The sequence below is a fragment of the Solanum dulcamara genome, chromosome 12 (assembly GCF_947179165.1).
Source record: "Solanum dulcamara chromosome 12, daSolDulc1.2, whole genome shotgun sequence".
NCBI lineage: Eukaryota > Viridiplantae > Streptophyta > Magnoliopsida > Solanales > Solanaceae > Solanum > Solanum dulcamara.
The window spans coordinates 34701516-34724975 of record NC_077248.1 but is presented as its reverse complement, the minus strand read 5'-3'; the positions used below and the strand labels follow the sequence as shown (position 1 = coordinate 34724975).

Below are 23460 nucleotides of genomic sequence, written 5' to 3'. Positions count from 1 at the left end.
CATAATAATGTTTTCATTTAGAGCAAGATAGAATAGAAGTTCCCGTTAGCCTAATGATTAAGAGGGGAAAAAAATTCTATAGTTGGTTCTTCAATTGTTAGTGTTGTGTTATTTACTGATAGCTGTAAGTATGGTATAGGTTCAAGTCTCAAAGTAAGTTACTTGTACAGACCATGTTTGACTTTTCCTAAATCATTTATTGCTGTTTGCTCTCTCTTGATTTTTGTAATTCCTATTGTTCTCCATCAATGAAGTCTTTGTTTAGCTCACTTCACAGGTAGTGAATGGGCCGAATGCATTTCGTCTGCAATGTAAGTTGGCCGAATGACCGCTTTTGATAATAAATGTTAATTTTGTTAATGAAAGAAGCATGTCAGCAACGATGCCAACACAAATGTAAAGTTTCCTGCATAAAATGTCGTATTGCCTTCTAGACCGTTAACTTTCTATTTGTGCAAGTGTATGTGAACGTACAAAAATCATAAATCCTAAAATATGGCTTTTAACATATAAACCATAAATTATAACTCCATTCATCACAATGTCATCAAAAAATAAGTCCATCCATCACACAACATCATACAGTTCTCACAATCTTCAATATTTATACTAGTACGATGTTTCTTGTTGGATACGGGTTTAGATGCCAAGGGTTCTTGTTAGGACAATTCTTGAGGAAGACTAGATATTTCAGCAGAAAAAAATAATCGAACTAAAGTTTCTAAAAGGGGGAATTTTTAAGTAGCAACATCAGACTATCCTATTTGTGCAAATGAGCCAACAGAAACCTAGAGTTGGATGGAAGAAAATAAAGAACAGGATTATGGGAGATCAGACATACTCAGTATTAATCTATTTGTTATATTGAGATATTCAGTCAGTCCCCAATCAGGAAAAATAAAACACCTCATAATCTAAGCTGCTTTAAACATAATTCGCAAGGCTCATTGCCAAAAGTCCAAAAACTTAAGTAGCTGATCACTCATCAGGATGGTGATGGCGATGGTGATAGTGCCCAAAATTAACTACTTTGGGTTGGCTACATACAAAAGTTCACAATATAGTTATTTGCTTGGGATCATGAGACTACCATATCCTTCAATTGGGACTCAAAAGTGTGGATGTCAAATGGGAACGGAAGCAGATTATGTTTCTCTAATGGATGAATTAATTACATGTGGAGACGTGGACAAGAAAGGGGGGGGGGGGGAGCAGATATCCATGAGCAAATACAAGGAATCATACAGTTCTAGTTAGAAGCTCAGCTTCCAGCCAAGCTTTGACCAGCAAGGTTCATCTGTATCTCTTTTTAAAAAAATCCTCTGCATTTTTGATGTATACATTACTCTGCTGATTTTCCTCTGGGTTTCAATATCATCATCCTTAGCAGTAAATGATCAACTAATTAGCTTTCTGAGTCTCTTTTCAGCCACACTCGCAAACTTATTCTGTGGTTCCAGAACAAGTGCATGTCTAATATCTGCGATATCAAAATCCACAGTAAATTAATAAATGAATTAATTAAAGGGAAACTAGATGCCCATCTCTGGCCAGGACGCACTATCCAACCTAAAATTGAAATCTCTACGCCAATATCACACCTATCTTCAATAAATATAGTTCACGTTTAACATGAAAAGATAATATGGAAAGCATGTCAAACAAATTTACAGTCAACGGAATATTCCTCAGAAATTATTAGCATTAACCAGAAAGTGGTTACATAAACAGCTTTTTTATTTTTCAACGCATATCCATCCATATGTATGTATGAGCATGAGCCAAAAGCAATTGCTGAGATTGCACCTACTGCTACTTTGATCCCCCACCTGATCGCGCCAACTGCTTCTTAGATCTGCCTGGTGACACACAAGGCACTGAATAATGAAATAGCAGCCGACCCAAAAAACCTGACTCCCTCCCCCCTCAAGCGGCATAGTACAGATCTTTTAAAACTTACATTAGATGACTAAATCAAATTTTGTAAATAATATTTGTCATTAGTTTTTTGGAAATAATTTTTTTCGATTTAGGGTGGTCGTAGGTCTAGGCGTGCTTTTATAGTTGTGTTGTTATTACCTTTGATTATCACATTACTTTGCTATTGTTATTGCTCTTGTCTTGTAAAATTTGCATCGTTTTTCATTTTTTTGTCATTATGCTATATATATTGTTTTTCTCTCTTATTTGAAACTGTGACTTTTGAGTCGAGGGTCTTTCGGAAACAGCCTCTCTATCTCCATGAGGTAGTGGTAAGGTTTGCGTACATCCTACCCTTCCCAGACCCCACTTTTGGGATTTCACTGGTATGTTGTTGTTGTTGTTGTTAATAGTCATGGGGAGATAACAATTCTGTGCAATTAAAAATTTTCTTCCTACGCAAAATGAGATCATAAAAAGATATTTTGAAAGGACTGAAGATAAAATTGCACTGCAGAAAGAGCGCAAACGAACTGAAAAGATGCACCTTGCAACAGACAAACTGGCATATTACATCATAACTTTACCTTGAAGAGCCTCTTTATAGAAGAGAAGGGACTCCCTGGCAGTTCCCCTTCTCATATAAGCCTTTACATTCTGCACACAAAAATAAAAATATTCCACCCAATCAGAATATATTTGGATCATAAAAATGGAAATTGAATGTATGGGAGATGGGCATCTGTACTCATGCATCAAATAGTGAACCTAAGCTACAAGAGGGAACAGGTAAAATAATATGAGACTACGCCACAAGAGAAATTGTACAATGTGTCACCTTGAACAAAACAAGAGAAATGGTACAACATTCATATATCTTACACAACTCAAACAAATTTGCTTGACAGGAGTTTCTACCACCACTCATTTAATTGTAGATGTACTTGAAAAATTCATATGTTTTCTGATAAACTTCTGGGTGCATATTATGTTATGCTTAGATTACTACATGATACACAGAGGACAAACCGCCAGACAGCAAATAAGAACAGAGGGAAAAAAGAGCTTTCTTCAAAACTAACACTCCTTTAAGGCTAACTTTTTAAAAGATTTTCCCTTTAAAGCCCTGTAATAGGGTAAAAAGCCCTTCATCAATATGGCAATACAAGTGTTTGGATACTATTACCCTGAAATAATATTTCAAAACAGCATTAGATTGGGTACAATTCAAAAAAAAAAGAGTTAAAACAGTTCATTAATATTAGTCGCAAAATTCCAAGTTTCTCCTGATACCTTTTTATCAAGTGAAATTGCTTTAGTACAGTCCTCTTCAGCTTGTTGGAAGCTGCAAGTTAAATCACTCGGTAAAAGACAAATTCAAACAGAAAATACTGAAGAAGTTGCACTAGTATCATAACTTTTTTATCATACCATCCCAATTCTAAGTAAGCAGCTGCCCGATTGGAATAGTATGTAGCGTTGTCATTCAATTTTATTGCTTCTGTATAGTAGCTTACAGCCTTGTTCCACTGCTTCCCCTTAAATGCAGCATTTCCCTACATAGAATTCATCAAATTACCATGATAAACTAGAAGAGCATACTAATGACAGAGCCCACAACTTTCAGAAGATGGTAAATTGAAGATGAATGACTATCAGGCACGACATTTTTTCATTTCTCATTGGTTAAGTTTCAAGAAGCCTAAAACACAGTATCCAAAAAGATAAAATAATTGCATATATCGTTACTTAAGACTGAACGTAAAAATCTGTAGTACAGACTGTTACTCATGCTTGCAGAATTTGCTACAATTATGGTAACCACGTGCCAGTAGAATTTTGAGTAGAAACTGAATATTACTGGTATGTCTTATTAGCAGACTCTTCTTTTGGAGGAGAGACCCGGCAAGAGAGAGATGGTGGAAGTGCAAACAATCGGTAATGATATGAAGGAAAAATATGAGAGAGAATTTTGCTTCTCACCACCCCGAAGAAGGCAAGATAACTAGAAGCAAGGATGATTACAATGTGGAAAAAATAGGAAGAAAACTCCAAATATTTAATCAGCCATCTATACTGAATAATAATACTTTCAAGTGCCACATATTGCACCTCATTAGAGATAATATTGAATCTTCGGTGCTTGCAGCTAAAAGGTTGTAATAAGGAGCTAGGAATTCAACTATCAGGTCTTTGCAGCCTTTCAGATTAGAATACAGAATAGTGTGATATCACAATAGACCTAGTAAACCAAATTAAAATCTGCAAAATAATCATGTCAAATAAACTAAGCAGTTGATTTTAGCATATTAAAAGAAAAAAGTGGAGAATAAAACCTTTTCTTTCAAAAGTTCAGATGCATCAATGCTACCGTTGGTATCTGGTAGTGGAGATGTGCTGGATTGTATGCTTACTTCCTCTTGAAGAGATGAATACATATCCAAGACAGTGTCAAGTAGAAACTTATCAGTCCCGTGAGATGCAATAAATGACAGGGAGATAGGATAGTTATCATGTTCTCCAAAAGGAATGGCAGCCTGACATTCAAAACAAGGAACATAATGTGCACTGTGAAATCACTGAAATATGGAAGGAAAACAAAAGCATGAGGATGACTAGGTACTACTTGATGCTTGAATATTGCAACATGGAATTACCTGACAACACCCTGACATACTGGCTATGCCCAATAAAGCAAATGCTCTATCATGAAGTTCAGCAGATAGACCTTTCCTTGACTTCAACTTTAACGGGGGATCTGCAATTGTCGGAAGAACCAATATGCCATCGTTCTTCAAACAAAATGAAGTGAGTCCTTGAGAGAAAACTTACATTAAAGGATACCACAAACAATGAAATCAATGTAAAGATTCTCTGACTGGGTATATTCTCCTTGATCAACTTCAGACTGAACTGAGATTGTATTTTTACATTCAACTTTTAAAAACAAATTATTTTAACGTGATGCAGTCAAGCAAGGGAATTAGGGATCTAGATCAAATAAAACATTGATAGTGTAAAGATATGGCACTGGGCCTAACTCAACCCCAAAAGCTAGCTCATGAGGGGAGGATTGCCCAAGTCCATATAAGGAGACCACTAGTCCATTTCTCAACCAATGTGAGACTTTTTACCCACTCCAACACCTCCCTTCACGCCAGGCTAATTGGAGCGTGGACCGGGAGCCCAAACGGGGATGGACTTGGCTCTTATACCATGTAAAGATATGGTACTTGGGCCTAACTCAACCCCAAAAGCTAGCTCATGAGGGGAGGATTGCCCAAGTCCATATAAGGAGACCACTGGTTCATTCCCCAATCAACGTAGGACTTTTTACCCACTCTAACAGATAGTAGTCACATATAAGTTTCCTACAGAGGTAAAACAAGACATCATTCTATAACTTTAACTTTCCATCTCACTATTTTAAAAAATCCTTTTTATATGCCATTTGATATGCAGATATAATAACTCGGGGATCAAGGATGGGACTATAATACATTTGAATTGTAATACAAGGTACCATATTATTTGGGATTACAAAAAGGAAATAACTAACAAGGTTGGGATTACTGATACCACCATTCCTGCAACACTTATCATAAATTTGAGGGACACGACAAAAAAAGGAAACCTAACTAACATGAGTTTTATGTACCTTTTTTTTCCTACTCAACAACCAAGACCCACAACCAATACTATATGCACTATGACTTTTATCCGCCAACCAAAGGCCTCCTAATTTGTTTGTGTATTATATGTATGCCAAATATTTTAGGACAACCCCAAAAACAAATATTGTTACATAAAAAGGGGATGCAAGACTAGGTATATATTGCATCAGACATTTTTGTAGTAGTAAATGACATGGTAAACTTTTCAAAACAGTTCCATTGACATTCGCACCGAAATTGTGTGAAAAATTAAGTGGTTTTGAAGAAGAAGAGAGGAAGCTAATGGTAGCTGCCACAAAGGAAGTGGTAGTCCCAACACTCCAGCCCCACAAAACAAAAACAAAAAAACAAATAAAAAAAGGTAGGAAAGATGAAGAATGGGGAGAAAAGGAATCATAACCGAAAAGGAGAGCTTCAATCTTTACTTGAGGCTGTCGAAAGGTACCTTCAAAAGATTCTGTATAGCAACTCGCATCTCGGTCCTAACTTTGTAAAGAACTTTGATGTTCTCAGGAGCCAAGGTAACTGCTGCAGCAATGTGATTGGAGACTTGAGAACCCAACCTCGGTTTCACAGCCTTCATCCATTCTTCATAATTTGTCTTAAACTCATATCTGAGAAAAATTAAGCATCAGAAATGATGCTCACAGGGAAATCATTGCCTCGCCTAAATCAGAATTCTGAACAAGATAAGATAGGAAGAAGATGGAAAAACCAGATATAGCACATATATAGTCGTTGAGCTTGTCTATAAATCAAGTTTAGAAATTCATGGGAAGTAATACACTAAAAGGGCATGGCACAGAGAACCATATAAAGCAATCTTTCTCAGGGAAGGCAACAAAAGTAAAGAGTAGTAATGCGCTTCTTTATCAAAAGTAAATCCAGTTAAATATTCTCCCACCACTACCTACTATCATCCACAATCAGCATCAGCTTGCACATGGTTGTCAGTGCTTTACTACTAGCAGAGCAAAATACAGCAGTGTAACTATCAATCAACCAGTCAACTGTTACTTAAGTTCCAAATGATTCGCAGTTTTAACAAAGTTATCACATGTGGTGAACGATGGAACGCTTTAAAAATATGAAAATGCCAGTAAGCGGCTGAAACTTGAAAGTCTCAAGGTGGAAGTAGATTAACAAAACATCAGTGCCAGTGCTAGGAACATCCCAAAGTTATTCTAGTGATAACATAAACTCTACAGAAGTCTTCTCCGTATATTGAACAGAGAAAAGCTGAAAATCCCACTACACGCGCTAGATGAACATGCCAAACAGAAGAACAATATAGATAGGATCAAAAAAAGAGCTTGAGAGAATGAAACAATTCAGCTTCCAATTCCAGTAGTCCCTATGCCAAATACTCCGGAAATGAGTTTAGGCATCATGTAATGCGTAAAGAATCAGATAATTTACATTTTACTATATACCAAATTTGAAGTCGTCAATAAACTAGACTATTTCTTGAACCAAGAACGAGAGTAGTACTTTTCTAGTTTTCTACAAGTAAACTAATACTTTAGTAAAGAAAAGAAAAAGAACATTATTCCAATTAGCTAGGCAGACATTGAACTCTCACCGGAAAGAAACAACAAATTTCTAAGAGGGCATGGAAGTGAGGCTTGCCACTCAACCTATTCCCAAGAGAGAAAGCTTTAAATATCTTGGATCCGTCATTCCGAGTAGTTGGGACATCGACGATGATTTCATGCATCGCATTGGGGCAGCATGGATGAAATGGAGGCTTGCCTCTGGAATACGGTGTGATAAGAAGGTACTACCTAAACTTAAAGGTAAGTTCTACAAAATGGTGGTTAGACCGTCTTTGCTATATGGGGTGGAGTGCTGGCCAGTAAAGAACCCACATGTTCAGAAGATGCATGTTGCGAAGATGACGACGTTGAGATGGATGTGTGGACATACTAGGAGTGACAAGATTAGGAACGAGGTTATTCGGGAGAAGGTGGGAGTGACCCCTGTGGCAGACAAATGAGAGAAGCAAGACTGAGATGGTTTGGACATGTGCAGAGGAGGTGTATCAACGCCCTAGTTAGGAGGTGCGAATGGTTGGATTTAGGGGTTACGCGGAGGGGTAGGGGAAAGTATTGGAGAGAGCTGATTAGATAGGATATGGCGCAACTTCATATCACCGAGGACATGACCTTCGATAGAAAGGAGTGGAGGTTGCGTATTAGGGTAGAAAGCTAGTAGGGGTAGAATGTTATCTTGCCTTGTGACGGTTTAAGGTTGGTCATAGGTCTAGTCGTGCCATTATAGTTGTGTTGTTATTGTTTTTCGATTATCACATTATTTTGCTACTGTTATTGTTTTTGTCTTGTAGCATTTACATTACTCTTCGTTTTAGCCACTATGCTATATCTATTGTTTTTTCTCTTACTTGGGGCTGATACATTTGAGTCGAGGGTCTTTCAGAAACAACCTCTATATCTCCATGAGGTAGTGGTACGGTCTGTGTACACTTTACCCTCCCCAAACCCCACTTATGGGATTTCACTGGGTATGTTGTTGTTGTTGTTGTAAAGTGGTACACAGAGGAATATACTAATCATTTTCACAGCTTTAAAAGGAACAGCTTTCCATGGATTTACAAAACTCTAGATGAGATTTCCAGCACCCCAGAAAGGCAGAAACGCATAAACAAAGAACTTCTGAGAAACAAACTGTCTCCATACAAGTAGAAGCCAAGAGGGTAGAGGAGATGTGAGACAGAAGCAGATGATCTTGTCAACAATATTGACCTGTATTTGAAGCACAGCACAGAACAACAGCTCTATATTTTGTGGATGCCTATCTGAGATTTCTCACATAAACAAACACCTTTCTCTCAAGATGGTCCAACCCAATGCAGTTGGTCATAACTAAACTGTGGTCAAGTGAAATACTGAGGGTAGGAAGAGCTTACAGAAAGGGATTGGAGATTTAAGTGCAGAAAGATTCTAGCGAAGAGAGCATCCAGTAAAGAGACTCACTTTTTGAAACCAATTCCTATTTATTTATTTTTTGGAGAATGATATCATTTCATTAAAAACATCAGGACAAAATTTGTGCTGATAAAAGAAAGAGAGAATACAAACTCCAGATGAAACAAAACATAAAATCTCCCTTAATCAACAAAGACCTACAGGGATTATATGACTTTGCAGTAAGGATTCACTATCATTTACAGGATCCTTTACTCCAAAAAGATAAAAAGGAATATACAATTCAATTTTATTCTCTCTGTGGAGTTCTTTGTATTCTCAACAACAACAACAACCACCTAGTGAAATCCCACAATATGGGGTCTGGGGAGGGTAAAGTGTACGCAGACCTTACTCCTACCAAGGTAGGACGGCTGTTTTCGAGAGACCCTCGGCTCAATAGAAGCATAAGAAGAGATTAGATAAGGCTAAGAAGTTCAAAGCAATATGGGAAAGCAAATAACGAAAGCGACACAGATAAAATAGAGTAATCAAAGTAAAGAAAGTAATAGATAATAATAGAAATCAGAGCACAAGAAATTATAGTGCGCTAATGCGCCTACTAATACAGAAGAATAACGAGACTATGTACTAGCCTTCTACCCTAATATGGGTCCTCCACACCCTCCTATCTAAGGTCATGTCCTCGGTAAGCTGTAACTGCGCCATGTCCTGTCTAATCACCTCTCCCCAATATTTCTTCGGCCTACCCCTACCTCTTCTGAAACCATCCATGGCCAACCTCTCACACCTCCGCACTGGGGCATCTGTGTCTCTCCTCTTTAGATGCCCAAACCATCTTAGTCGCATTTCCCGCATCTTGTCCTCCACCGAGGTCACTCCTACTTTGTCCCGAATAGCCTCATTTCTAATCTCGTTGCTCCTGCATCCACACATCCATCTCAACATTGTCATCTCGACAACTTTCATCTTTTGAACGTGAGAGACCTTAACTGGCCAACACTCCACCCCATATAACATAGCCGGTCTAACCACCACTTTGTACAACTTGCCCTTACGTTGTGGTGGCACCTTCTTGTCACATAGCACACAGGATGCATGCTAGGATGGTTTGCCATCATTTATTTTTGGTTAACACCACCAACTACTCCACTCCAAATGATCAAGAGGTCTATTGTCTTCTCTGGCATTGGCCACTTCATTTTAACCAATTTTGGTGCATACTAAATAATAAACCACTAAGATACTACACATAGCAGGACACATTGTCAGACAAGAAACGTGAAAGTGGAAGGCATAATAAAAGTAGCTGAAGAGTCATCACTTCCTAGTAAGAAGATCAGCCTAGTCCAATATTCAAAGCATGGGCATGTGCATGACCTTTGAAGAAGAAATATCACAGAAGAGAGAGCTCGTAGAGTAGACATCCCATTCTGCTGGATGGTTGATTGTTCAATGAAACCTTTTAAGCTGGGTACGTTTGATGCAATATACTTCCCTATGTTCAGATGTTCGGGTGTCTGGTCTGTTCAAATACAAGAAAAATGAGAAATGATCCAAAAAAGATAGAGAGTACCAGCATCACGCACTCAATGTGTGCATCGAAGAATTATGATATAAATTAAGAGGAAAAGAAAAAGTAAACAGCAACTTACATCCAGATAATTTTTCTATTACTTTGGCGATAACATACACTGTCTTCTGCTTCGGTACCTTACAGAGCTGAAAAAGATCATCGGCTATAACAAAGCATCTTGTCCTCTTAGGTTCAACTGATGGTATCTGAAGCAACACATGTCCTACTCGATGCAGCACAGATGGATCACGAGCTAACCATCCTGAAAAAGGGATTGCCAATTTGCCATCATAAGAATAGACAACCGATTTAATGCCTAGCAGGAATACCTAAAAGCCGAAGAGACGTTCTCTATTACAATACTGACCATCTTAAATTTTCAATTAATAAAAGTTCAGAAGCAATTTTTTTTTTATCTCTACCATCAATAAAATTTAGCCAGGGCAATTATAAGTTATGACTCTACCCAAATAGGCCTCACTCATGGGTATCTGAGTAACTCTTCCCATTGCTTTTACAGAAGTTCCTTCTTGTATCAACAAGTCGTGGAACATATCATTGTTCTCAATAACTTTGATTGGTTTGGTGTTTTTCTTATTAACAAATGAAATATCTATAGTTTAGTACATGATAAATTGTCCATTCTCAATTCTTTTTAATGAATGATCTGGTCGCAACTTCAATTATGGAATTCAAAGGGACCAAATATAAAGGTACTCTATATCATAGAACTGTAACAAATATACCATAGCCAACATTTATCGGTATACAAGCTTGACTGACCTGTAAACCTGATATAGTTTGCTTCTTATTGCAATAGTCCCCCAACCCTCTTCTGTTCATGCATTTTATGTTAAACATGTTTGCAGCTAAAATGTCTAGTACAGAAAGTCAGAAATGGCGCATAGTTGCAAACTTGCAATTATCTCCGGGCACCAGCAAGTACAAGTCCCACCAACCCTCTTAGTGTTCTACTGCATATTTGTTCCAGTCCTCTAATCCTGTGCTATCATGTGGCCAATTGAAAAATAGATGGAGCACATATTATGTAGACAAATAGCGATAAGTTGGACAATGTTGCGAAGGAATCTCAATAAGATAGGACCCTGGAGAATGCAAAACTAGCCCGGTTAGCATGTGGTGAAGATAAGTAAAATCTCAGGAATCCTGAAGGTTCACACGTAAAGATTTTTCTTTTATCTGTGAAGTAAAAACACTACTGATGCAAGAAAAATTGCATGAAGGAAATGTTGTTTAGAGGTACTGATATTTGGTTACAAATAGCAGTATTTGAGTATTAATTACCTCACATTCTAGTACTTTATTCAGGTTCGTATAGTGAATCACAATGTTTTGAGCCTAATTGAGCTATTGTTATGTGTAGGAGAAATTTAGAGTAAAAGGACAAAATGCGCACGACATTGGAGAGAAATTGCAAAATTGGGACACATGACCTGCGCAATAGGCTGTACGCCGCTTGAGGAACGTAGAACAGTGGCTGCGCCTTTGGTCGAGCGCCGCGCTAGTAAAGCATGGAGCGGCAGCATGGTACACTGCACACTATGCCCCCAAAGCGCAAGTGCAAAGATTTTGGCCTGGAAGTCTAGCCAGGCACACCGATGCATGTGTGTGGCCTGTGCATTGGCGTGCGCGCTTTCCACCCCATGGCCCGGGAAGAAATTTTCAACTGCATTAGGAAAAAAGCGACTTCATCCTATATTTTTCCACTGCAAATTAAAGCTTCAGAACGTATCTATTTTAGGAGATTCGAGCAGCGAAGGCATGGAAAGAAAAAGGCAACTTCATTCCTATATTTTTCCACTGCATATTAAAGCTTCAGAACGTATCTTTTTTAGGAGATTCGAGCAGTGAAGGCACAGAAACAGCTAGGGTATCTTGGGAGAAAGGAGTCATTTGAGTTATTCTTCTTTAATCTGTTCTTAGTAGTTTTATGATTTTTAATATTTGTATTATTCTCGCCATGTAGATGCTTAGATGGATGTGTGGACTTACTAGGAGAGACATGATTAAGAACGAAGATATGCGGAAAAAGGTAGGAGTAACCTCTGTGGTGGACAAGATGCGAGAAGCGAGAAGCGAGACTTAGATGGTTCAAGAATGTGAAGAAGAGGAACGCATATGCCCCAGTGAGGAGGTGCGACGTTGGCAGGGACAAGTTTGAGGAGAGGTAAACCGAGGAAGAATTGGGAAGAGGTGATTAGACACGACATGGAACATATTCAACTCATCAAAGATATTACCCTAGATAGGAGAGCATGGAGGTCGAGGATTAGAGTAGACGGTTAGTAGGTAGTCAAGTGTCTCTCTCTTCCCAGTGGTGGAGCAGGAGCAGGTCCTAGTCTGGACCACCTATCCATTCCGTTATCAGTTTTATTATTATTGTGCTAGCATTATCGTATTCTTGATTCTATTACTACTGTTGTTTCTTCTACTTGGGTTATCTTTACAATATTTACTGTCAGTACTTTTTTCTTCAATATTTTCACCAGTGTTTTGCTCTTGCTTCTTCCAAGCTGTTCTGAAAAGTAACTTTCTTGATGGGTCTGTCAGAAACAATCTCTCCACCCCACAAAGATAGGGGTAAGGTTTGCGTACACTCCATCCTTGCAAGACCTCACTTGTGGGACTATACTAGGTATGTTGTTGTTGTATTATTGTCGCCTGACTATGTGTGACAAATTTACTTAGCGCGAGGGTAATGATGCTACATGAATGTTGATGTTTGAAGTTTAAATTGGCGTTTTTGGTTTTACCATATTGGTTTATTTATTCAATTCTATGTTTAAATATTTAATTGTTCAATCACCAATTGAATGTTATGTATGAGTCATGAATTGAATATGGAAGTGAGAATTCTTGATAGCAATTGAATTGTCTAGTGCATGTTCTTGAACCTAGACATTGAACAACAACGTAGTGTAGTCCCATACAATAGAGTGTACGCAGACTTTACCCCTATCTCAGAGGTAGAAAGATTGTTTCTGTAGACCCTCGGCTCAAGGAAAAACAAATCAAAGTAATCTAGAAAAAGAAGCAACGGATGTGAAAGCATAACAAAGCATAATGAACAGTAACTACAACAAAATACTACGATAATGCTCCCAGACACAAATACCGAGATAGTTCTCTCTTCTACTTCCTAGGAGGGTAGAACCACCCTTTCCGGTGGCCTCAGCACCGGAAAACTATCTTCCTTTATCTCAGTTAACACCTTACGTGTTTAACTAACAACCCCTTCTTTCTCTATCCTCAACTCATAGCATGGAAAACAACATAATGTATTTTGCGATGGGATTCAAATCCTTTGACGAAGCTACGCTCGTGGAGAAAGCTGGTATGACTGGACAGAACGTGGAAGAAATAGGATGAGCAGGTCAAGTTTTAGTCAGAACACAATGGAATGGCTGTGCAGGACTCTTAAAGAAGCTTCAAAGGCCAAAGGCAATATTGTTTGCAGATGGAAACGACAGGAACTATCAACACAGCTTTTCTGTGCAAGAAATTTCAACAATAGGGGGAGATATATAAGTATAATCAGCGTACAGGGCAAAAACAGAGCAGTAATAATGATCCCAGAAATAGCATTTAATGTTGGTTGGTGGGATTTGGCTAACAAAATAGAGAGGTTCATTTATTGCAAAACCACAAGGATAACCAATAAAACTCCCACATTGGTTGATGAGAAGATTCCTTATGCTGAAACACTCAGGAAAAGTAAATGGACCTCCAGAGGGATAGATGCTGCAACCACAAAGCTAGATGGAGATATAATCTGTATTGATGGTGATACCAAGTTATCTCAAAATGAGGCCTTGAGCAGGAGTCTTTATGGTCAGGTTACAACCAATGGGTTGGACATCCCGACCCTTTCGGAGATTCGTAGATGGGCTAACTCAAACTGGAACCAAACCCATGGTCTGAACATCTACGACATGGAAAATAATTGCTTCCTTTTTGAGTTTGCCTCCATGAAAGCTGCAGAACATGTGCTCAGAGGTAGCTAGTCGTGGAAGAAACAGAGCTTGCAACTCCAATGGTGGACACCAACTGTAGGTGCTATCCAATCTAGGGCAGCCATCAAGCAGACTTGGGTCAGACTGGTAGGTTTACCTCTTCACTTGTGGTCAGATAAGGTCTTTAAGGCGGTAGGGGTATTTTGTGGAGGATGGATAAGGACGGAGGAGGAGACAGAACTCCGAAATCACCTAAAATGGGCGAGAATTCTAGTGAAGGGTGGGGGAAATAGCATTCCGAAGGAAGTGAGAATCGAACTCGAAGGAATAGGGTATATCATCCAAATCTGGAATGAGGCGCCGGTGAAATTCTATGCTGGAGAAGAGAAGGAGATTGCCGGACAGGCTGTTGTGGGTAATTCTTTGAACCAGCAGACAATACTGGGCTCTGAAACTCTTTTTCCTGCGCTGGAAACAGCGGTACACACAGATGACAACGTGGGTTGCTCAGATCTTTTTAAAAAGCAAATCCAAGCATGTGACTGCCCTTTTAAAAATTCAAAAAAGGTCAAGCAAGATTTGGGCTTGGACCCGCTGGCCCAGTTCAGCAGAAGTTATTTTAAAACAAGTGGGTCTAATGCAAAAAAGATCTCAGACCCATTCCAAATTGAAATTGAAGCAAACATAATAACATCAAGGGTGATAGAGGCCGGCCTAATTAGTACTCAATCCAGGAACCTTCGACGAGGCATACAAGGATCTGGATGCGACAGAAGAGCAAGTTGATGATGACGCGATGTCTATCATCCACACAGAGAACAAAGAAAATATGGAGATACACAAGGAAGTAGCTACAAATGGAAGAGGAGGAGGGGAACGACATAGTAGAGGATATTCTACCTCTCAATTCAACAGAAGACGAAGGCATAATGGATCCCGAAAAGACCATCCCCACTTGGGTCCAGCAGAACATAATCAAATTAAGCAAGGAATTTGGAGTTCACTTCCAAGGCTGTGAGGAGGTAGCATTGAACCTATTCATGAAAATTGATGGCAAAAGACAAGTAACAGAAGAGGCTCCAGGTGCAATAGTGCCAGTGACCCCAAAAGAGAGAATTCCAAAGGAGCTTAAAAACCTGGAACGAGGGGGATGTTTCGTGAATAATCTTAATGAAGGTTAACATAGTGTCATGGAATGTGAGAGGCCTCAATGATCCTAGGAAGAGGCTATTGTTTAAGAACATGTTACATAAATGGAGAGCAGATGTATACCGTCTTCAAGAATCTAAATTAAGAGGTGACATAAGGGAGACAATCAAAGAGATATGGGACAACAGGAGGGTGAAATTCGCACAGTTGGAAGCCAGAGGCACTAAAGGAGGCATTATCATCCTATGGGACAGCAGTATATGGGAAGGAGAAGTCTGTGAGATAGGGACTTATTGTATTACTGTTAGATTCCTGGGCAAAACTCAGGATTTTAGCTGGCACTTATCAGGCGTTTATGCCCCAAACAACAGAGAGGAAAGGGAAGAGGTATGGTGGGAGATGGGAGCAGTAAGGAGCCTATTTGATGGCCCTTGGGTGATTGCTGGGGACTTTAATGTTGTAAGATTCCTTTCCGAGAAGAAGAATTGCATCAGAACCACTAACGCCATGGAAGATTTCTCAGACTTTATTGAGGATATGAAACTAGAAGATCCACCTCTTATAGGGGCAGTTTTACATGGAGAAAAGGAGACAACCATGACACAGCAGCAAGACTGGATAGGTTCCTATTCTCTGAAGAATGGGAAGTATCCTTCAGGAAAATCATGCCTAGAGTCACTTCTGATCACAATCTGCTGCTACTAGAATGTGGAAATTGGGAGAGGTCATCATCCTATTTTAAATTCGAAAATTGGTGGTTACAAACTGAGAATTTTAATGAGAGAGTTAAGGGGTGGTGGGATTCTGAAATTTTTATAGGAAGACTAGACTACATTCTAGCTTGCAAGTTGAAAGCTCTCAAAGTTGAAAGAATGGAGCAGAACTATTCAAGGAAACCTAGGTCTACAGAAACAAAACATTTTAAATCAGCTACATGATTTAGATGTGATCCAGACTCATAGATGCTTATCTGATGATGAGTCATTTCTGAGAGTTGTTCTGACAGTAGAGTTTGAGAAGGTGGCAAAAAAGGAGGAAGTGGCATGGAGGCAAAGATCCAGGGCTATATGGTTGAAAGAGGGGGATAAAAATACAAAATTCTTCCACAGAACAGCAAATTGCCACAAGAGACACAACAACATTGATAGTCTTCTGATCAATAGGGAGAATATATCTGAGCCAACAATGATTAGGGAGGAGATCATAGGTTTCTACCAAAACCTTTACAAAGAGAATGAACACTGGAGACCTCAGTTCAGCCCCAGAGAACAAGTTATGTTGAATGAAGAAGATAATTTAATGTTGCAAAGTCAGTTTGGAGAGCAGGAGATCAAAGAATGTGTGGTTGCTTGTGCAGGAGATAAGGCTCCTGGCCCAGATGGTTTCACCATGGCATTTTTCATACAGTGTTGGGAGGTGGTTAAGACAGATGTGATAGCAACCATCCAGAACTTCCATAGTCAAGGCTACTTTGAAAAAAGCTTAAATGCTACTTTTATAGCTTTAATCCCTAAAAAAAATGGGTGCATCAGAATTGAAGGATTTCAGGCCCATTAGCCTGATTGGCAGTGTCTATAAGATCATATCCAAGATACTAACAGAAAGACTTAAGAAAGTGATGTCCAAGCTGGTGGATAGACACCAATTGGCTTTCATTACGGGTAGGCAAATCATGGATGTCATACTTATTGCTAATGAATGTGTGGATGTGAGGAAACTAAACAAAATCCCTGGGATCCTATGTAAGCTGGACATAGAAAAAGCATATGATCACCTCAATTGGAACTTTTTGTGGAATACACTTGTGAGGTTGGGTTTTGGAAATAGGTGGATAAACTGGTTAAAATATTGTGTGAGTACAGTTAAATTCTCAGTATTAATTAATGGTACCCCCTCTGGTTTCTTCCACTCTGAAAGAGGACCAAGGCAGGGGGGTCCCCTTTCCCCTTTCCTCTTTATACTGGCTATGGGAGGATTGAGTGATTTGTTGAAAACAGCAAAGTCAAATAACAGGATCAAAGGGTTCTGAATGAATGATAATGATATTATGGGCTTAAATATTTCCCATTTGCAGTATGCTGATGACACCTTAGTGTTCTGTGGTGCAGAGAAAGAGCAATTAAAGTATCTGAGGGTCATTTTTGTTCTGTTTGAAGCTGTGTCTGGTTTGCACATAAACTGGGGCAAAAGTTTTGTCTACCAAGTGAATGAAGTTCCAGACATCCACAGTTTGGTTGGTATTCTAGCAGGTAAAGTGGGAGAACTACCTACTACCTACCTAGGGATGCCTCTGGGAGCAAAGAGTAAGTCAAAGAACATATGGAATGCAGTGGTGGAAAAGTGTGAAAAAAAACTAGTAAATTGGAGAAGCCAATACCTATCTCTGGGTGGAAGATTGATTCTAATCAATAGTGTGCTTGATGCTATGCCAATGTATATGATGTCTTTATTTCCTTTGTCAGGGAGTGTCTTAGAGAAGCTAGACTCCATCAGGAGGAACTTTTTATAGCAAGGAAATAGAGAGGGGGGAAAGAAGTATCACTTGGTGAAATGGGATGTTGTGACCAAGAATAAACAAGAAGGGGGAAAGGGCATAAAGAACCTCAAAGTACAAAATCAGAGTCTCCTATTGAAGTGGCTATGGAGGTTTGTCTCAGGGGAACAAGGTTTGTGGAAAGATGCTATAGCTTCTAGATACACAATGGAAGACTTATGAATCACCAAGGAAGTTAGAAGCCCTTATGAGGTAGGTCTATGGAGAAAAATCAGGAATCAGTGGCCTAAAATGAGGAGAAACTCAAGAATTGTAATAGGAAATGGAAGGAGAACATCATTCTGGAATGATGTGTGGGTTGGTCAATACCCTCTAAAACAGTTGTACCCTGTGATCTACAATCTGAACCAACAGAAGGAGGCAACTGTAGCTGACGTCAGGGACAACCAAGAATGGAACCTCTCTTTCAGGAAAATGCTGAATGACTGGGAGATTGACAACCTAACAGATTTCTACAATTCTCTAGGGCAGGCCAATAATCTTCACTTTAACGAAGATAATCTACACTGGTTGAGGGCTAATAATGGGAAGTTCACAGTAAAATCAGCCTACAGACACCTTGACAGGCCAGCTGCAATGTTCTTACCATGGCCTTGGAAGATGATATGGAAAGTTAGAGTACCTCACAAGGTAGCTTGTTTCACGTGGTTGGTAGTCAGGCAAGCAGTACTAACTCAGGACAATCTAATGAAAAGGGGAAGGCAATTATGTTCCGGGTGTTTTTTTTGTGAAAGAGAAATAGAGACAACAAACCATCTCTTCATCCATTGTAGAGTGACAGAGAAACTGTGGCAGGTGTTTTTTAACTTGAGGGGTCTCAGTTGGTCCATGCCAAGGCATACCTCAGAAGCTCTAACATGCTGGAATAGAGAAGGAAATATGTCAGGCCACCTCAGAAGCTCTAACATGCTGGAATAGAGAAGGAAATATGTCAGGCCACAAAGAGAGATGGAAGATTGTCCCTGTTTGCATCTGGTGGACAATATGGAAGAAAGGAATCAAAGATGTTTTGGAAACAAGAGCATCCCTTTCCAAAGTTTGAAGTTGAATTGTCTTATAACCTTTTATTTTTGGTGTAACTATGTCCTCCCCCAAAAGGTGGAGGATATTACTCACTTTCTAGATAGTTTAGGAGGAACATAGGTGACATATATCTTTGGTTTTGCTTACTGTAAACTTCTGATGTAATTACTACTAAGAATACTACTGATCTGCTCACTTTATATTACTTTTTCCATTTCATTTTTATTTGACACTATTTTTCTTATTCTTCCGTCCAGATATAATATTAACATTTTTATAATTTCTTAATTAAAAGCTTTTATTTCTACACAAATACTATGATATGTTTACACTCACAGTTTCTAAAGGTTCGATTTGGTACTCCTTCCGTTTCAATTTGATTGTTTGGTTTTGACTTGATACAGAGTATTAAAAAAAACTTCTGAACCTTGTGATCTTAAACTAAAGATATATTAATTGTATTTAAATATTTTTTAATCTTGTGGTTTTAAGGGGAGTACTTTAAGGGGCAAGGAAAAAAGAGTAGCTATAGATTCAAGTTCAAGTTCAAATAGAAGTAGAACTCTTGTTGATGAGTTCTCCGATGAGGAAGAAGATGAGGACCAAGTAGAGCCCCCATCGCTTTTTTCCACTTCTCACTTCTCAAAACACTGCCTATTTGTTGCATCACTATCTTTTGCACACCCTGCTTCCTTAAGCACTTATAATGCACACTTAACCAAACAGCTAAAGTTGGAGGAAAGCAATAGTCACCTGGAACAGTAGCATAACTAAGCTTGCATTCGTAATCAGTATTTCATGATCAATTTCTTATATTCTCTACCATGTGAAATCTCAGTTTTCCTTATTGTTGCTTTATTTTTTTCTGTTTTCGTTATTGTTGTTTCTTTAATTTCTGCTTAGATATGACCTGAGCATTTGAAAAACATAGGAATTAGTCTCCTCTTTCTTTACATCATTTATATGCTATTCCTTTACTATTTAATTGTTATTTTTCACTGAAGTGGTTTAGTGCCAATCTATCTGAAATAGTTTTTGCACTTCTAGTTTATTCAAAATTTTGATAGCAGGCCAGTCGTTCCCCAGTGTTCAGAGCTATGCTTGAGAATCAGATGGAACCACAAGTGATGAAAATCTCCCTTCACCCTAAGCAGTAATTTGCATGTCTAAGAAACTGTCTTGCCTCTCAAACTTGTCCCAATTTGCATACAGTTCTTTTATCAATCTGAGGTTAGCATGGCCCGGTTCCTCAAAGACAGTCTTGTTTCATCCCTCGAATAGTGTCCCAAATATCCAGAAACTTGCGGTCCTTATGTTTCAGGTAACATCCAAGAGAAAGAAAGGACTTCACAAAGAGTGAGAGAACTAAGAAATCCAATCATGGCGTTTGACGCTAAGAAATTTGGCGTGCCAATGTTACACCAAAAACTAAGCAGGGATATACAGTTGAGTTTAAGCTTAACTACAATGTCCTTCTTGCCTTCAAAAAACTTGGGCATTTCTTTCCGATCAAATCACCCATCATACCGGGGTTCCATGTTTTGGAACAAGATCTGATCAAACCTTTTTATGCCAGATAAGTAAAGAAATTTAGAGACAAAAATATTGACAAAACTTAAGATCTTAATACTCTTGTGATAGAAATGTTTGCAAGCCCTTGTATATTTATAAAAAAAAAACTTAGTACCTTTATATCATGATATATTTTATTCCTGAGGAAGCTACCTAATTTTACATTGCGCCAATTAAGTGCTTGTCCAATACTAATTAAGTAGTTGGTAGTTCCCTTGTACTCATATGTTACCTACTAAATCAAGACATCCCAACAGGTTGTCGAGTCAATTAGTTTTGTGGTCGTGAAAAGTATCAGAAATTGGAGTTGTAGGTTGTCGTGTTAATTAGTTTTGTGGTCATGAAATGTATCAAAAATTGGAGTTGGATCGGGGCCTTAAATGGTAAAGAAGGAAATAAGTAAAAGTTCCTTTTTATCCCATTCAGCATTAAAAACACTTCTCAACTTTGTTTATCCTTTTTCTGGTGCTGTTCTAATATGGAAAAAGTGAAGAACTTTCTACTATCTTGGTTCCACTAATGCATTTTGTATCATGAATTTAAGGTCTTCTCCTGGGAGACGTTTACTACTTCTTGATTTAATGTTTACTTAACAGCTGCAGATATAGAATTTGGCACATCTTTTGCATTAGTCACAAAGAAAATACTGTGGAAATAGTCTAGAGAAAACAAAATCATACATACCAATACTGTCCAAACTTTGTGATACAGGCAGAACACCAATTGTTGATACGGCACCATGTGACGGCCTAAACCCAAAGACACCACAAAATGCTGCTGGTACTCTAATGCAGCCAGTCGTATCGGTACCTGCAATAGATCAGCCTCTGTAACAATCTAACATTCTGAATCCAAAGTGAATTTTATTACAAATTAATACCTTTCCAATTTAGTTAAACAGAAGCTGGTCAACCACTTCAAAATTAAAAATTCTAGATCCATCATGTTCAAACTTCGCAGATATATAAGATGAGGAAAACACAATTCAATGTTTATCGAAAAGAGGAAGATAAAAAGGAAAGAGGAGGCCTAGACTATAGCAGGAATATATCTTTTTTTAAGACGGTGGTGTTTGGACCAGCTTAGACGCACCTCGACTATTCCACCGGGTACCTGCGACCTCCCACCAGGTACCGGGCATAACTTTGCCACCAAGGCATAGCAGAAGGAAAGAATCACCAAGTGGTTTTGTCTGGATTTGAGCTGGAGATCTCATGGTTCTTCTCTCACTTCATTGACTACTAGGCCTCACGCAAACACCCTTGGTGACTACAACATAAAAATATCTTCAACAACTCAAACATATTTGTGAACACAGTAATTTCATCATCTTCATAGTACTTTAAACCATTATAGCAAAATTGAACAGGCGCATGAAACAAACAAAGAGGAAACTTTGAATCAGATATTTTCAATAACTGCAATTTAAATTGAGAAACCATACCTAAAGCAAAATCAACACGTTCAGCTGCAACAGCAACAGCTGAACCACTGGATGAGCCACCTGGGATATGAGATGGCAATTTTGGATTAGTTGGAGTACCATAGTGCACATTCTCTCCAGTAATCCTGAAACATTCCAACAGAGACATCAATTCCCTTCACTGAACTCGCATTGCTTCAAACACACACTGTCTTCCTCAACCAAAAGAAACACAGAGGGAGGAAAGTGAGTGTAGCAACAGATGATATCCATGCACATAGCTGAAAACCATACTACTTCTGTCCCAAATTTTTGCCACTCTCTCCATTTCGAGAAATCCTAGAATGTGCAGCACCATCCCATTTCTATACATCTTCACAATCTTTCATTTTTATATTCAAGAAAATGCGAGAGCTAGTGGCGTACAATTAGATATTCTGTGGATGATAGGTTTGCCCTTCTCCATTACCAAGCTTTTGTTGTGGCTGGATTCAAACCTATGTGTGCCTGACACATTACATGTCGTGCTCTTATCACTAGACCAAAGCCCTGAGGCCACATCTTTCACAACTTCCACGGATTCAAATTCATTAAACTATTCAATATTTGAAACTTGATGTCATGCTTTCTCTAGAGAACTCCTTTTCAAGATTGCTTTAATGTTTATTCAAGTAGTGTATAATTAAAATTAACATTTTAAGCTCCGTGTAGAATCAAATATCTCATAAGCATAAAATTAATATGACATAGGAATTAATGCCAAAGATTAGATAGAAAAAGCAAAATATACCCAAGTCCAAATTCGTCCATGATGGTCTTCCCAACACAAGTAGAACCATTCTTCAGAAGAGCAGTCACAACCATGGCTGTCTTTGTAGCCACCTCATGCGTCCGTTTCCAGGCTGGACTACCAAAACCCGTCACATATTCCTTCACATCAATACTATAACAGTGCAAGTACAGAAAAAGAAATTAGAATCAAACATGCAGCAAAAATGCTATTAGTCCAATACAACAAAAAAAAATTATTTTTCTTACAAAATCTAATCCTTCCAAAACCAAATTTCTCAGGACATAAGAAAGAAAAAGAAAAAAAAACAAGTGTTTTCTTATTGACACGCCAAACTTTAACTTTGAACAGAGGTGTGTGACTAACTTGTCATTGATGGCAAATGATAGGCTAAAAAGGGAAAGTCGAGCAGCTGGAGGGGGTGGTTGAGGAAACGGAAGCAACTCTACGCGTTCAATAAAAGCGCCAAAGTCTTGTTTGATTAAGTTTCTGGCTTTCAATCGTCGCCGATTAACCTCAGCCAGGATCAATATTCCGGCGAATCCGACGCCGATCACAACCCACACTTTGGGGTTCAATACATTGAGCTTTGTCATCACCTGCAGCTTCGTCCGCAAACTTTTAAGGTTTTGGAAGGGTTTAAGGAACAGAGGATTTTTGGGTTTCACAGGGAAGGACACAGAAATGGGGTTTAATAGTCTTCTCCAACAACTTCCCACGTGCCTGTGCGTGTTTCTCTCACGCGACGAATCTTCCTTTTTTCACAACTAACAACACAACATCTAATTGAGATTAGATTTGACGTAAGTTGATGTAATTATATTTTTTGATATATTTGGTAGATTAAGTAATTGTTTGGT

The 23460-nt window shown here is 38.6% G+C and overlaps 1 protein-coding gene across 2 annotated transcripts; it reads right to left on the bottom strand.

Moving 5' to 3' along the window:
* Window positions 1–910: 910 nt before the first annotated feature.
* On the bottom strand, window positions 911–23364 carry LOC129877864 (outer envelope protein 64, mitochondrial). 2 transcript variants are annotated; one of them, XM_055953395.1, is made up of 13 exons: window positions 22967–23362; window positions 22601–22753; window positions 21832–21956; window positions 21072–21197; window positions 10195–10377; window positions 9920–10064; window positions 6040–6208; window positions 4578–4712; window positions 4257–4457; window positions 3352–3476; window positions 3214–3265; window positions 2508–2577; window positions 911–1480 (listed from the first exon to the last, which is right to left on the bottom strand). In XM_055953395.1, exons 1-13 carry the CDS (start codon window positions 23194–23196, stop codon window positions 1398–1400), a joined length of 1797 nt encoding a protein of 598 aa, XP_055809370.1. In that variant the 5' UTR covers window positions 23197–23362; the 3' UTR covers window positions 911–1397. The 2 variants fall into 2 exon arrangements, with proteins under 2 accessions (XP_055809370.1, XP_055809371.1); XM_055953396.1 differs by lacking the exon at window positions 911–1480 and adding an exon at window positions 1584–1859 and having other exon boundaries at window positions 22967–23364.
* Between the last annotated feature and the right edge of the window lie 96 nt (window positions 23365–23460).

Excerpts from the sequence above, each read along its gene's own strand:
- LOC129877864 (XM_055953395.1), bottom strand. The coding sequence starts at position 23,196 with ATGACAAAGCTCAATGTATTGAACCCCAAAGTGTGGGTTGTGATCGGC. Across the intron at positions 10,378-21,071 it reads ACAAAGTTTGGACAGTATTG|GATGGTTAGCTCGTGATCCA; the intron begins GTATGTATGATT and ends TCCCTTTTTCAG. Across the intron at positions 3,477-4,256 it reads CTGAACTTTTGAAAGAAAAG|GGAAATGCTGCATTTAAGGG; the intron begins GTTTTATTCTCC and ends AATTCTATGTAG.